The sequence below is a fragment of the Thalassophryne amazonica genome, chromosome 5, assembly GCF_902500255.1.
Source record: "Thalassophryne amazonica chromosome 5, fThaAma1.1, whole genome shotgun sequence".
NCBI classification, from domain to species: Eukaryota; Metazoa; Chordata; class Actinopteri; order Batrachoidiformes; family Batrachoididae; genus Thalassophryne; species Thalassophryne amazonica.
The window spans coordinates 128,094,244-128,109,871 of NC_047107.1; the positions used below are offsets into that span (position 1 = coordinate 128,094,244).

The following is a 15,628-nucleotide window of genomic DNA, read 5'->3' on the forward strand; positions in this document are numbered from 1 at the left end:
TATTAGACTCTATTGGCTTTGCTCAAAAAGTAAATGAGTCCACCCACCACTTTAATCATATCTTAGATCTTGTTCTGACTTATGGTATGGAAATAGAAGACTTAACAGTATTCCCTGATAACTCCCTTCTGTCTGATCATTTCTTAATAACATTTACATTTACTCTGATGGACTACCCAGCAGTGGGGAATAAGTTTCATTACACTAGAAGTCTTTCAGAAAGCGCTGTAACTAGGTTTAAGGATATGATTCCTTCTTTATGTTCTCTAATGCCATATACCAACACAGTGCAGAGTAGCTACCTAAACTCTGTAAGGGAGATAGAGTATCTCGTCAATAGTTTTACATCCTCATTGAAGACAACTTTGGATGCTGTAGCTCCTCTGAAAAAGAGAGCTTTAAATCAGAAGTGTCTGACTCCGTGGTATAACTCACAAACTCGTAGCTTAAAGCAGATAACCCGTAAGTTGGAGAGGAAATGGCGTCTCACTAATTTAGAAGATCTTCACTTAGCCTGGAAAAAGAGTCTGTTGCTCTATAAAAAAGCCCTTCGTAAAGCTAGGACATCTTTCTACTCATCACTAATTGAAGAAAATAAGAACAACCCCAGGTTTCTTTTCAGCACTGTAGCCAGGCTGACAAAGAGTCAGAGCTCTATTGAGCTGAGTATTCCATTAACTTTAACTAGTAATGACTTCATGACTTTCTTTGCTAACAAAATTTTAACTATTAGAGAAAAAATTACTCATAACCATCCCAAAGACGTATCGTTATCTTTGGCTGCTTTCAGTGATGCCGGTATTTGGTTAGACTCTTTCTCTCCGATTGTTCTGTCTGAGTTATTCTCATTAGTTACTTCATCCAAACCATCAACATGTTTATTAGACCCCATTCCTACCAGGCTGCTCAAGGAAGCCCTACCATTATTTAATGCTTCGATCTTAAATATGATCAATCTATCTTTGTTAGTTGGCTATGTACCACAGGCTTTTAAGGTGGCAGTAATTAAACCATTACTTAAAAAGCCATCACTTGACCCAGCTATCTTAGCTAATTATAGGCCAATCTCCAACCTTCCTTTTCTCTCAAAAATTCTTGAAAGGGTAGTTGTAAAACAGCTAACTGATCATCTGCAGAGGAATGGTCTATTTGAAGAGTTTCAGTCAGGTTTTAGAATTCATCATAGTACAGAAACAGCATTAGTGAAGGTTACAAATGATCTTCTTATGGCCTCGGACAGTGGACTCATCTCTGTGCTTGTTCTGTTAGATCTCAGTGCTGCTTTTTGATACTGTTGACCATAAAATTTTATTACAGAGATTAGAGCATGCCATAGGTATTAAAGGCACTGCGCTGCGGTGGTTTGAATCATATTTGTCTAATAGATTACAATTTGTTCATGTAAATGGGGAATCTTCTTCACAGACTAAAGTTAATTATGGAGTTCCACAAGGTTCTGTGCTAGGACCAATTTTATTCACTTTATACATGCTTCCCTTAGGCAGTATTATTAGACGGTATTGCTTAAATTTTCATTGTTACGCAGATGATACCCAGCTTTATCTATCCATGAAGCCAGAGGACACACACCAATTAGCTAAACTGCAGGATTGTCTTACAGACATAAAGACATGGATGACCTCTAATTTCCTGCTTTTAAACTCAGATAAAACTGAAGTTATTGTACTTGGCCCCACAAATCTTAGAAACATGGTGTCTAACCAGATCCTTACTCTGGATGGCATTACCCTGACCTCTAGTAATACTGTGAGAAATCTTGGAGTCATTTTTGATCAGGATATGTCATTCAAAGTGCATATTAAACAAATATGTAGGACTGCTTTTTTGCATTTACGCAATATCTCTAAAATCAGAAAGGTCTTGTCTCAGAGTGATGCTGAAAAACTAATTCATGCATTTATTTCCTCTAGGCTGGACTATTGTAATTCATTATTATCAGGTTGTCCTAAAAGTTCCCTAAAAAGCCTTCAGTTAATTCAAAATGCTGCAGCTAGAGTACTGACGGGGACTAGAAGGAGAGAGCATATCTCACCCATATTGGCCTCTCTTCATTGGCTTCCTGTTAATTCTAGAATAGAATTTAAAATTCTTCTTCTTACTTATAAGGTTTTGAATAATCAGGTCCCATCTTATCTTAGGGACCTCGTAGTACCATATTACCCCAATAGAGCGCTTCGCTCTCAGACTGCAGGCTTACTTGTAGTTCCTAGGGTTTGTAAGAGTAGAATGGGAGGCAGAGCCTTCAGCTTTCAGGCTCCTCTCCTGTGGAACCAGCTCCCAATTCAGATCAGGGAGACAGACACCCTCTCTACTTTTAAGATTAGGCTTAAAACTTTCCTTTTTGCTAAAGCTTATAGTTAGGGCTGGATCAGGTGACCCTGAACCATCCCTTAGTTATGCTGCTATAGACGTAGACTGCTGGGGGGTTCCCATGATGCACTGTTTCTTTTTCTTTTTGCTCTGTATGCACCACTCTGCATTTAATCATTAGTGATCGATCTCTGCTCCCCTCCACAGCATGTCTTTTTCCTGGTTCTCTCCCTCAGCCCCAACCAGTCCCAGCAGAAGACTGCCCCTCCCTGAGCCTGGTTCTGCTGGAGGTTTCTTCCTGTTAAAAGGGAGTTTTTCCTTCCCACTGTAGCCAAGTGCTTGCTCACAGGGGGTCGTTTTGACCGTTGGGGTTTTACATAATTATTGTATGGCCTTGCCTTACAATATAAAGCGCCTTGGGGCAACTGTTTGTTGTGATTTGGCGCTATATAAAAAAAAAATTGATTGATTGATTGAATTGATATAAGGTCCCACAGTTGACACTCAGAGCACAAACCAAGCATGAAGTCAAAGTCTCTGAGCATGAAGGCTCTGAGGTCTGTAGAGACAGGATTGTCTGGAGGCACAAATCTGGGGGAGGGTAAAGAAACATTTCTGCTGCTTTGAAGGTCCCAATGAGCACAGTGGCCTCCATCATCTGTAAATGGAAGAAGTTTGGATCCACCAGGACTGTTCCTAGAGCTGGCCGGCCATCTAAACTAAGTTATTGGGGAAGAAGGACCTTAGTCAGGGAGGTGACCAAGAACCCGATGGTCACTCTGTCAGAGCTCCAGCATTCCTCTGTGGAGAGAGGAGAACCTTCTAGAAGGACAACCATCTCTGCAGCAATCCATCAATCAGGCCTGTATGGTAGAGTGACCAGATGGAAGCCACTCCTTAGTAAAAGGCACATGGCAGCCCACCTGGAGTTTGACAAAAGGCACCTGAAGGACTCTCAGACCAGGAGAAACAAAATTCTCTGATCTGATGAGACAAAGATTGAACTCTTTTGCATCATGTTTGGAGGAAACCAGGCACCATCCCTACAGTGAAGCATGGTGGTGGCAGCATCATGCTGTGGGGATGTTTTTCAGCAGCAGGAACCGGGAGACTAGTCAGGATTGAGGGAAAGATGAATGCAGCAATGTACAGAGACATCCTGGATGAAAACCTGCTCCAGAGCGCTCTTGACCTCAGATTGGGGCGACGGTTCATCTTTCAGCAGGACAATGACCCTAAACACACAGCCAAGATATCAAAGGAGTGGCTTCAGGACAACTCTGTGAAAGTCCTTGAGTGGCCCAGCCAGAGCCCAGACCTGAATCTGATTGAACATCTCTGGAGAGATCTGAAAATGTCTGTGCACCGACACTCCCCATCCAACCTGATGGAGCTTGAGAGATGCTGCAAAGAGGAATGGACCAAACTGTCCAAAGATAGGTGCACCAAGCTTGTGACATCATATTCAAGAAGACTTGAGGCTGGAATTGCTGCCAAAGGTGCATCAACAAAGTATTGAGCAAAGGTTGTGAATACTTATGTACACATGATTTCTTATGGTTTTCTTTTTTTATTTATTATTTTTGATAAATTTGCAACAAAAAAAAAGTTTCATGTTGTCATTATGGGGTGTTGTGAGTAGAATTTTGAATAAGGCTGTAACATAAAATGTAGACTAAGTCAAGCTCTGTGTATTTAAACTTGCTTTTAACACCTGGTGGCGCTGTGACGTTTTGTTTTTATGTGCTGTTTTCTGTTGTATGTTTATTTTTGTGGATTCTTGATCTTTGATTTTACTATAAAACACACTGGACACCATCATAAAGGATGATCTAAATGTTGATTGATTAATCTAAAGATTCTATTAAGGACCAACTGTACTTTCAAAATGCTGTTTTTAATTCTGTAGCGCAACCATGCAGCAGTTAGTGGAATTACACCTGAAGCATTCATTCCTGTCTTGGACCATTTAAAACGTCTACTTTGAGGATGTTAAGTGTTGTCCTTGTTGCCGTGGCGACCAGCAGTGCGTCACATCCATCACATCTGATTCCAGCTTCACTTTATGCAGAACGTCTGCAGCATCTTAATAAAGTCTGATGTGAATTTGTCGCTTTCAAAAACCTGCAGCGTGACGCTGACAGATCGTCGATAATGTGACAGACGCAACGCCAAGTCACCACGGGCGCGTGCACGAGACGCCACATGAACCCTGCTGAGAATCTGTGACAGAAACGGAGCCGGAGACGAGCCACGCTCCTCACACTCACCCGTCAGGCTGCACCGCAGGGGGCGCTGTTTGTTCCAGATCCTCCAGGGTCACACCTGTCCTCAAGGCCCGGATTAACCAGCCGGCGTCTGGACCCGTGTGGCCTCCAGAACCTCTCAAAAGCGTGATTCTAAAATGTAGATGAATGTTTAAAAAAAAAAAAAAGTTGTGACAAAAAGAAGCTGTTGCAGGATTTATAAATAATTTACCTTCATAAACAGCCAAGTCGCCCTGTAACCGGAGGGACCGTGGGTTTGATTCCAGACTGCTGGACTGTCCTCAGCCAACAAACTGAACCCTTAAATTGCTTCAGGGAACACTTGACCTTTGACCTCCAGAAAAGTGAGACAAAAACAAAAAACTACAACCCCTAAACAAATTTACAAATATTTTGGCGTCATGTCTACTTTGGGCCAGACAACCAAGACATCTTAAAATAGATTAGAAGATAAAATAAACATTTTACACACACACAAAGCTTATTTACACAATAAATTCCTATAATAATAATAATAATACTTAGAGAAATGCAGCTCAAATTGATCCACCTTTAAAATTAGCATTATCATGCCGTTTTCAGCAGCATAATGGATACATTTTAAAAAAATGTAAAGTGCAAAATAACAGGAAATGATGTTGCAACGCAGCAATAATAATTATATTGTAATAAAATCATAACCCTTGATTAAAAAATGTTATCTGGAAGGGAATACTAGTTTGGGGGGGGGGGGGGGGCACTGTAAAAAATAACACTTAAAAACAACTGAGCTTGAAATTCAGGGGCATAAATGTTCAAATCCATCATAAAGGCTGCAAGAAACTCAAAATGTTTCAATCAATCAATCAATTTTTTATATAGCGCCAAATCACAACAAACAGTTGCCCCAAGGCGCTTTATATTGTAAGGCAAGGCCATACAATAATTATGTAAAACCCCAACAGTCAAAACGACCCCCTGTGAGCAAGCACTTGGCTACAGTGGGAAGGAAAAACTCCCTTTTAACAGGAAGAAACCTCCAGCAGAACCAGGCTCAGGGAGGGGCAGTCTTCTGCTGGGACTGGTTGGGGCTGAGGGAGAGAACCAGGAAAAAGACATGCTGTGGAGGGGAGCAGAGATCGATCACTAATGATTAAATGCAGAGTGGTGCATACAGAGCAAAAAGAGAAAGAAACAGTGCATCATGGGAACCCCCCAGCAGTCTAAGTCTATAGCAGCATAACTAAGGGATGGTCCAGGGTCACCTGATCCAGCCCTAACTATAAGCTTTAGCAAAAAGGAAAGTTTTAAGCCTAATCTTAAAAGTAGAGAGGGTGTCTGTCTCCCTGATCTGAATTGGGAGCTGGTTCCACAGGAGAGGAGCCTGAAAGCTGAAGGCTCTGCCTCCCATTCTACTCTTACAAACCCTAGGAACTACAAGTAAGCCTGCAGTCTGAGAGCGAAGCGCTCTATTGGGGTGATATGGTACTACGAGGTCCCTAAGATAAGATGGGACCTGATTATTCAAAACCTTATAAGTAAGAAGAATTTTAAATTCTATTCTAGAATTAACAGGAAGCCAATGAAGAGGCCAATATGGGTGAGATATGCTCTCTCCTTCTAGTCCCCGTCAGTACTCTAGCTGCAGCATTTTGAATTAACTGAAGGCTTTTTAGGGAACTTTTAGGACAACCTGATAATAATGAATTACAATAGTCCAGCCTAGAGGAAATAAATGCATGAATTAGTTTTTCAGCATCACTCTGAGACAAGACCTTTCTGATTTTAGAGATATTGCGTAAATGCAAAAAAGCAGTCCTACATATTTAATATGCGCTTTGAATGACATATCCTGATCAAAAATGACTCCAAGATTTCTCACAGTATTACTAGAGGTCAGGGTAATGCCATCCAGAGTAAGGATCTGGTTAGACACCATGTTTCTAAGATTTGTGGGGCCAAGTACAATAACTTCAGTTTTATCTGAGTTTAAAAGCAGGAAATTAGAGGTCATCCATGTCTTTATGTCTGTAAGACAATCCTGCAGTTTAACTAATTGGTGTGTGTCCTCTGGCTTCATGGATAGATAAAGCTGGGTATCATCTGTGTAACAATGAAAATTTAAGCAATACCGTCTAATAATACTGCCTAAGGGAAGCATGTATAAAGTGAATAAAATTGGTCCTAACACAGAACTTTGTGGAACTCCATAATTAACTTTAGTCTGTGAAGAAGATTCCCCATTTACATGAACAAATTGTAATGTTTGAGCCAAAAACTAACAGATGAGCCTCAGTGTGCATAATTTAATTTATTAAAATTTAAAAACCTGCACATGACAGCAGTGGAGCAGGAATAATATATGGAGAAAAAAAAACATCACTTTCCATAAGAATAATTACATTTCTATAAATAAGAAACAACCAGAGCTGAGATACATTATTTTATTTGAATTAAAGTCAAACATCTGCAGGAATGTTACATCAAAAATAAAAAACAAAAAATCTGATCAGAAAAAGCATTTGTTCATTCACAGAAAAAAAAAGATAAAAAAATCTCAAACATTGCACATCATTAGGCAACAAATTAAATAAAATCGGGCGGGGGAGGGGGGGTACAATGTCATATTACAGTGTTTTGGATTAACAGTGATTTTAAAAAGTCCAGTTTTATTGTGAGAGACATTTTGTGACATCACAGCTTCTCCAACAGATTCCCGATTTTTATCAATAAATGAGACAGAAATTACATCAGTGATAATTATGGAACAATTAATAACGGAAGCGTCTTTTGGTACAGCCCTTCAAAATAAAAGTCATCGCCTGATGTAATTTACCGGACAAATATTAACCTCTTCCACCGTGAAGGCGTTTTACTTCAAAATAAAACGTTGCCGTTGAGCACGCATGCAGCTGTGAAACTAATTCAGTCTGACTCACCTTCATCAAACTGGTTGAAATCAATTCACTGAAGAAACAGCGCCCCCTGCAGGACCGGCTGGACATAGTGTTCACTCTTAAGGAAATTAAAGTTTTTGGCCCAGTTTTATTTTTGTCAGGACGACACCCGTTTGCCAGACGGGTCCCTCTGGGATCAAAGAAAAAAGTTCCAGCAGCAGATGTGGATCCTGGATTGTTTTTATTTCTATGCAGTCGCCTTTTTATCTGGACTTCCAGCTCTGACAATCAGCGCTGGTCTGCGCTCAGGGTTTTCTGAGTGCTCTTCTAGTCTGTTACATGAGTTTACCAGACGGTGGCGCTGTGGTATCAAGACAAAGCTGGCGTCCAACACAGACTTCGTTTTCTGGTTGGGTTTCATGAAGCAGAACTCAGCCAGGCTGAACACCAAACACCCAGATCAGAACCACTCCTCCCATCTGATCATAACCACAGGCAACCGTACGTCTTGTTTTTGCCCCCCCAACTGGTTAGCGGTTACCCACCTGCTTATCCACCATTCACAGCTACTTATCAGATTTGTTCAACCAGTCAGAAGTATGCAGACATCAGATGACCTCCAGCATGCAGTTGTGGCTAATATAAGGTCAAGGGTCAAAGGTGAGATGTGCATGGTATTTTGTTGGTTTTGAGTGAGGAACCCAAACCGGAGCTTGTGTTTGGTTCCACGATGGTGTCCTTCACAGACATGTATGCATCATAGTGCCCGGACAAACAAGACGCCGCCCAGCACGGAGACTTCTAAACTGCATTGTGCAACCTCATTGGTCCAAAGAGTTCGGAAGGGGAAAGTGTTGCCTTCACTGACGATCATACAGCAACACCTGAGAGGGCGTAGTCAGTGACGCGACTCAACACGTCAACTCGTCCTGAAACAACGCCACAGCTGGTCGTACAGTCAGGCGGTTTACCGCCACACACACACACACACACACACACACACACAAAAATTTAAAATTAAAAAATGGAAAGACGGAACTGCTAACACAACGAAGAGGGCGGAGACTAATAAACTCTGCTTCCAATCAGAGTGTCAGAATCTGTTACCACATGACTAAAAGTTGCGCCAAAAAGAGTCCATAAATATTCAGACGCCGATGAGGTCATTTTAGTGAACGAGTAAGCAAATTAAAACTCCATCAAACTAATAGAGAGACCGAAACCGAGCCACTGCCTCGCTATTCCGCCAACGCTTCCTGGAAAAGATTTTACATGTAGCATTTTTCTCCGAGTTCATTTAATCATAAGGACACGTAAGGAGTGTGACGGTTTGATTCATGTGACTCGAGCAGGCTGACCTCAAAAACCGAGTGAAGGAAGCCACCAAGACCCTCGTGACAAACAAGCTGCCACGGCATCAGTCTGTCGTTTCTACGATCACATCGGTAGAATGGAATAGAGAAAAACTCAGCGACATCTAGGCTAGAGCTTGCTAGAAGGCACGTGTGAGACCCTTGTCTAGAATTACGGGGATTTTTATAATAATGAACTGGTATGGGAAAAAGAAAAGGCTTTAATTCTGAAGGTCACTGTGAAAGGTCTGGGTCAAAGGTCAAATCTTTACTTTGGTGAAACGTAACTCTGCTACCTCAATATTTACGTTGCATGTCTTTGTTCTAGTTATCGAAGCAAAAACAATTACGTCAATGATTTCACTAAGCTCTGCCCACCAGGCGTATTTAAAAACAAAACAATTGCAACAATTAAATAACTGAACCCTCATGTCCAAGTGATCATTTGACCTTACATTTCGTAGATTTGGACGGTTTTAGTTTTTGTGTAAGTGCTAGCTCAGTTAGCGCTCAAGATACAGGCAAGAAAACAAACAAAAAACATGTTGCAACATTTAAAAGGTCACATAGATTTTTTTTTTTATATATATATATATATGTCACAGATACAAACTAACACAAACTTTAGATTCCGTCAGCAAATATTTTACTTTTTCTGAGATGTGGGAAAAAGAGACTTCTGATTCGACCTCTGAAGACCAGGTCTCCGTTTGCTCTGACGGTCTTTGATATTGCTGCCATCACACCCACGTTAATGTGAACCTGGACCTGAAGTCACACGGACTCAAACGATGTCAGCGCTAGAGTGCCATCACGTGGTGGAGGTACTGAAGTGCTTTCTTGGTTCGAACAACTTGACTTTAAATAGATTCAATAAACGGTTGGATTTTAAAGCTTCACATTGACTGTCAGTGCAGGTGGCATTTATTGGTGCATTAACGTGGTGGTGGCGGGAATGGCTAGCAGAGCCTACACCGGTGAATGTTAGCTCAAATATGACCGTCCTACGTGATAATGTTGGCTGTGGGTTTTCGGAAGGCCTGTTGGTGGATCTGGGGACGGAGATGGCAAAGGTCTCGCGTATCGCTGACGTTAGCGTACCGTCGACAGTAAGCATGACAAGAACGCTAAGTTGTGAGTCTGGTTTTGTTTGTTGTTTTTTGTCATTGTGGGGTTTGTAAAAATTAGGAAAAGCTCGGTTTTATTCTTAGCGGACTTGAACGCAACACGAAGTTCAGAAACAGAATCACCACAAAAACAGCTTTTTGTTTTTTGTTTTTTTTTTCCTTTTTTTGCTGATTCGCCCCCTCTCTTCTCAGTGTAAACAGGAGGACAGGTGCATTGTGGGTAATCTGGCCGGAGCCCGTCGTGGTGGATGTGGTCTTTATGAGATGGCCTTGGCCTCGGGTAAAAAGGCCTCCCAATATTTTATCAGCTGGGGAGAGGAGGAAATGTTAGACTTTTTTTTTTTTTTTTTTTTACAGATTTAATTTTGAAATTATTAAAAAAAATGTAATCAATACTTCTAAGCACAATTAATTGAACATTAAAATGTTAAAACCAGTCTAATAATAACAATAACGTACCTGCTGTTGTGTCTGAACGAGGGACTCCAGGTATTTGATGATGATGTTTTTAAAGTCCTTCACTCTCTCGTTCTGTTTAAAAACATATTTTACAACATTCACTTGTCTGTGCACAGCGGCGTCATCATCATCTCATAAAAACAGGAATCATATTCCACTAAATCACTGCTTTATTATTTTATGCACTCCACTAATTAATAAATTAATATTTGTGGTCAAATTAGACAAAAATTAAAAAATGTGACCAGAACTTCAAGTTCCAAATTACAGCCAGTTTTGGACCATTTCAGGTTTTGGCTAGTTTGGTTTTGCTGCAGCTAATTTTGTAGTTCGTCGGGGGGGAGGTTTCAACGTAATTTTGTTCTTATACCCATCACGATAAAAAAAAAAAACACAACAAAAAAAAACAGTAAAACATAAAAATGTAGAAATGTGGGTCATAAATTTGCACAGGAGTTCACTAAAACCTCACGAATCACTCATGGTCTCTGACCACTTAACTTATTGATTCATGTGATCACTGGAATTTATCAATTACAAACAAAATGATTCACAACTTTATTTTTATTACATATTCAGTTAATAAATTAAACCTTAAAAAATAAATAATACAAAAAATAATAAATAGAATCATGTGTTCATTCGTTCATGTTCTCACCTCGAACCTGCCGACTTCTTTGCGGATGGTTTTGGAGATTTGCTCAAAGTCTCGTTCTCCTTGTTGGACTTTTCCCTCCAGCTGAAACACAAACATGTTTTTCTGAAGTTAACTAAAATCTTTTTGCACTCGTTATGGTTGCGAATGGTTAATCTGTCGGTTACTTTTTAGATTAAACTGTTTATGAAATATCCCAACAGTGACAATCGTTTCTGAGAGTTCAGGGTGAGGTCATCAAATGTGACCCCCCCACCCCACCCCCTACCAAAACCCAAAAATATTCACAGCACACTCAAATCAAATGGCAAACAAAAACTTTTAATTTGAAAGATTTACTCATTTTAGATGTGTATCTACTCAAATAACTGAAAACAAATTTCAGCTTGACCATTTTTAACTACTGTGAAGACCAAAAATAAAATCTGAAGACTATTTTACTCCAACAATAATTAAATTTTATTGATTACGCAGTCTTTTTTCTTTTTTACAATGGTTTTAACAATTTGATAAAAGACAGTGAGACAGCTTCAAATGTTCTCTCTTAAAAACAAAACAAAAAAGTAAATCATCCAAACTCCCAAAATAAACCAGTTTAGTTCATCTGGACTTTATTTATTCACTATATCATATTTAAAACAGGAGTTCTTCTGGTTTAGAGCGGTTTGAAACCAGTTCAAACAGGATGAGAAATATCATACGGTCAAATAAAATCTACCATTTAACTTAAACCTGTTAATCTGGTTTAAAACAGAGTCTAAAGTGTCTAAAATATTGCAATCTTTGATAAAGGAGCATTTTAAAACACTTTAAAAACATGTCTGAAGTTGTTTAAGCAATTTTACTCCAAATTAAAAAAAAAAAAAAATCTTCACACTTGAGACAGAATAAAACAATATCAGCTGCTTTTTGATAAAAAGACACATTTTTTCCCCAAATACTTCATCATTTAATGGTTTTGATTATTTTTAGTTGTTACATAAAACTTGTAATTGTTAACTGCAGCCAAAGATTTTAATTCATCTTTTTTATTATGAGTAAACTAAGTGTATTTACAGAAGAAAAACAAACTAGGTTTTAATTAGTGTAATTAGCTCATGATAGAAAGTCCTCATGGAATTAAAGAAAATTAAAAAAATTAAACTAGCATGTTGATGCGATGGGAAAAAATTGTTTGGCTTCACAAACAGCTCGTCACATGAAAGAGTTTGTGGAAATGATGTTAAATTATGATAAAACTTTTATTCTCATCATCATGGGAAAAAAACTAAATGTCTTTGTGTTGTTTCAGAGAATCAGATGAAAACTCAAACTATTTCCTGTGACTCTGGACACAAAACAAACAAACAAAAACCATGAAATGAAGATGCTGAATGCTACAATGATGCAACAGAAACATGCTGATGTCGGGGCGAGCGAGCGGGCGGACGGGTGGTTTTACCTCCTCGATCTCCTGTTGAAGGGAAGCGTGTCGGGAAAACACAATTTAAGCAGCTGGAAAAAATATTCTTCTTCAAAATCATAGAAGCAGAATCAGAGACATGAAGTGACCAATGAGGACCAAAGAAAGAGAATTAACACTTAAAACCAAAACAGTTTTAATTTGAACATTTTTGCTTCTCTGAAGTCTATATTTTATTAACAATTTTATTTTGAATTTGAAATAAATTCACCACCTTTGTGAAAAATCAAAGTTGATTCACTTTAATTAACTTATACTTTATGATTTTATTTTGATAAAATGTTTAAGAAAATATTGACGCAATCTCAGATTTATTCCAGACTGTTGCTGTGATGGTCTGCTGCCTACAGGGGGCAGCACACTTTAATAATAGGAGCAAAAAGCTTTGATTTGACAGTTGATCTAAATTTTTATTATTATTGTTACTACTGAACTGGTCTGAATTAAAGAGATCAAAGAAAACCACTTTATGACATAACGCACATACACTCATGTTTACGTCTGAATTTTTTTTTTTTTTAACATTTATGTTTAAAAAATGATCTAAATTTCTTGCCATTATTGCAGCTGTCAGTTTACAAAAACAAAAGGTTTTTTTTTTTAAATTCTACTTCAAAATAACCCACTTCATATTAAAAAAAAAAATTTTACATCTTGGCTCTGCCCCCAGATCAATGCTTTTTATTCTAGTCTGTGCTTTAGTATCTCGTTACAAGGCGATTCTATGGTAACGGAATTACAATCGCAGCACATTTTTAATGTAGTAATTCCGTTACCATAGAATCACCCTACAAACAAACAGATGACATCTCTTAAGGAGAATCACAGACTCATGAGATTCATCGTGTCTGATAGTCAAGACCAGATTAGCGCACGTTACAGTGAAGCCGCATGCTTAAATCTGTCATTTTGTGTGTATTTCAAAAGTTTAATGTCTATAAACTGTTTTCTTGTTACCATGTAAACATTACTGTTGAATTTTTTAAACTGCTCTAAAGCCCATGATCGGTCATAAAGTGAAATTAAATATGAATTTTTGCGCCGTCCTAGATGAGCTAGCTACCACACTACCTTCACCGCTACCCATCTAAAGAGTTAAATATGTGAACAAGTTGAATTTATACAATTTTGTCTTGATTTCAAACTGAATCCGTCTGTCCTGAGAACAGTTCAAACTTTTATGAGAAAAAATTTTACATTCTGGAAAACTGAAAAAGGAATGAAATTATAATCTGCTTCAGTTTTACCGCCAACAATACAGAATCTTAATGGATATTTGTGGTGTAAATTCCTGTGATTCTTTATCCTGTTGAATGCACCACATTTAACTATTTCTATTCCCATTCCCATTTCTTTTATGAAAAATAAAAAACAAAAACAAAACAAAATTAAGTGAATCCTTAGAAGCAAAGGAGGGTTTTTAGCTGTGTGTGTGTGTGTGTGTGTTGGGGGGGGATTTTTTTTTTTGTTTGTTTTCTCAAATAGGAATTTCATTTTAAGTGTAAATAACTGAGCATCATTTTAAAATGGATCCTTCAACACCCAAAATGTTGCAGACCTGCGTCCAAATGAGACGCCAGTTGATGAACATTAAAATCTTTTTTTATTCGCTCAAGTGGCATGAAGGGTTTTTTTCTGTGTGTTTTCTGTTGTCAAGACGTGAAGCTAAACACTGACAGAACAACAAAACTGCTGTCGGCTCCAAATAAATGTTGGTTGTAACTCTACTGTGAGCCGCAGCGGCTGACAGCCTCACCCACTCCTCCCAAAAACTCCCCCACGCTCCTCCCAAAACCCCCAAACCCTGACAGCTCAGCCTCTCTAATACAGACCCCCGACCGCGGCGCCGGCCTGACAGCTCCCAATAAACTACTTTTCTGCTCTCTGCTGCTCTCGTTTGTCCACAAAAAGAAAGAAAGAAAAAAAATTATACACGTTTAAAAAAAAAAAAAAAAGTGCTCACATGTCAGAAGCAGAAAGCGTGAAGGTGCACGCGGTTTATCCTGAACATCAGCAGGATTCCCAAGCGAGGGTTTAGCGAGCAGAGCCGCACGAGCCTCGGGGCAAAATGACACGTCGGAGCCTCATGAAGATTATTTAACAATGTGGATGTTTAAAACCAGCAGCTAGCATGAAATAAAGTAGAAACAACGCACAAGCCGCTTTTAATCAACACACATTGTTTGTTTGTACCTGTGTGGAATTTGTATCAATATTTTAAATATTTGAATATTGTATTTTATGATCAGGTGCCACATACATGAAGTTTCACAGCAAATTTGCATTTTTTACAAGTTTACCGCCATGTGTATCAGACTTTGTTTAGTCTATGTGGTGCATTAGACTACTGAAGTGCTTTAACAAAGAAACTGTGGATGGTGCTAACCACGGTTACCCTCACGGATAATGGTTACTCCAGCAGGCTGCCTACGACATGTGCAGTTAGCATCAACAGTGGTTACTGTTACCTCTGCTACAGCTTGCCAATAAACCTACTGTGGTGATAAACGCAATGTTAAAATAGCCTCTGGCGTATGATCATGTGATCAATGAAAGAGTGTGTAAAAGAATGCGACCTTTGACCTCTTAAAATAGGTCAAGGTTAACCGTCTTTGAACTTGTCCAAGGTCTGTGTTCCAAGAATGTCCCCTGTGAATTTGAAGACTCAGGCAGTAACAGGACTGAAGTTATGGTGAGCACAGACAGACAGACAATACCTGATGCCCATGTTTTGGCCTCGGGTAAAAACAAAAGTCTCAATTCTGCCAGCCTAGACTGGACCTATCAGTGATGTCGGCTTCCATCCCACATGGCTGACTTTATTTTCCCAAATTTTTCTTCTGTTCGGATCTGAAGGGAATCTGTACATCTTGAAGCCCTTGTTGTGTCTATTTGTGCAGCCAAACGCACAGCAACCCAGTGTTGCGGATCGAACGGTCCACCCCTAAAAATTGTTCCGCCCACTGTGCATGTGTCATTCTGGTTCTGTTTTAAGCAGAAATGAGGCAAAACTCGGTGACACTTTGAAATGACGTGCAGTGAACGCATCAGCTAGCAGCTCATGTAGCTGCGGCGCTCTGATCGCTTCCTCCGTCTTTT

General features: G+C 39.3%; 1 protein-coding gene across 1 annotated transcript in view; it reads right to left on the reverse strand.

The window, feature by feature from the left end:
- Nucleotides 1-7,007: 7,007 nt before the first annotated feature.
- Nucleotides 7,008-15,628, reverse strand: part of snx2 (sorting nexin 2) — a 36,511-nt gene continuing 27,890 nt past the window's right edge. The window contains 4 exon segments of the mRNA XM_034169621.1: nt 7,008-10,261; nt 10,413-10,484; nt 11,071-11,151; nt 12,509-12,520. Coding sequence (XP_034025512.1) covers nt 10,211-10,261; nt 10,413-10,484; nt 11,071-11,151; nt 12,509-12,520 — 216 coding nt within the window. The 3' untranslated portion in view covers nt 7,008-10,210.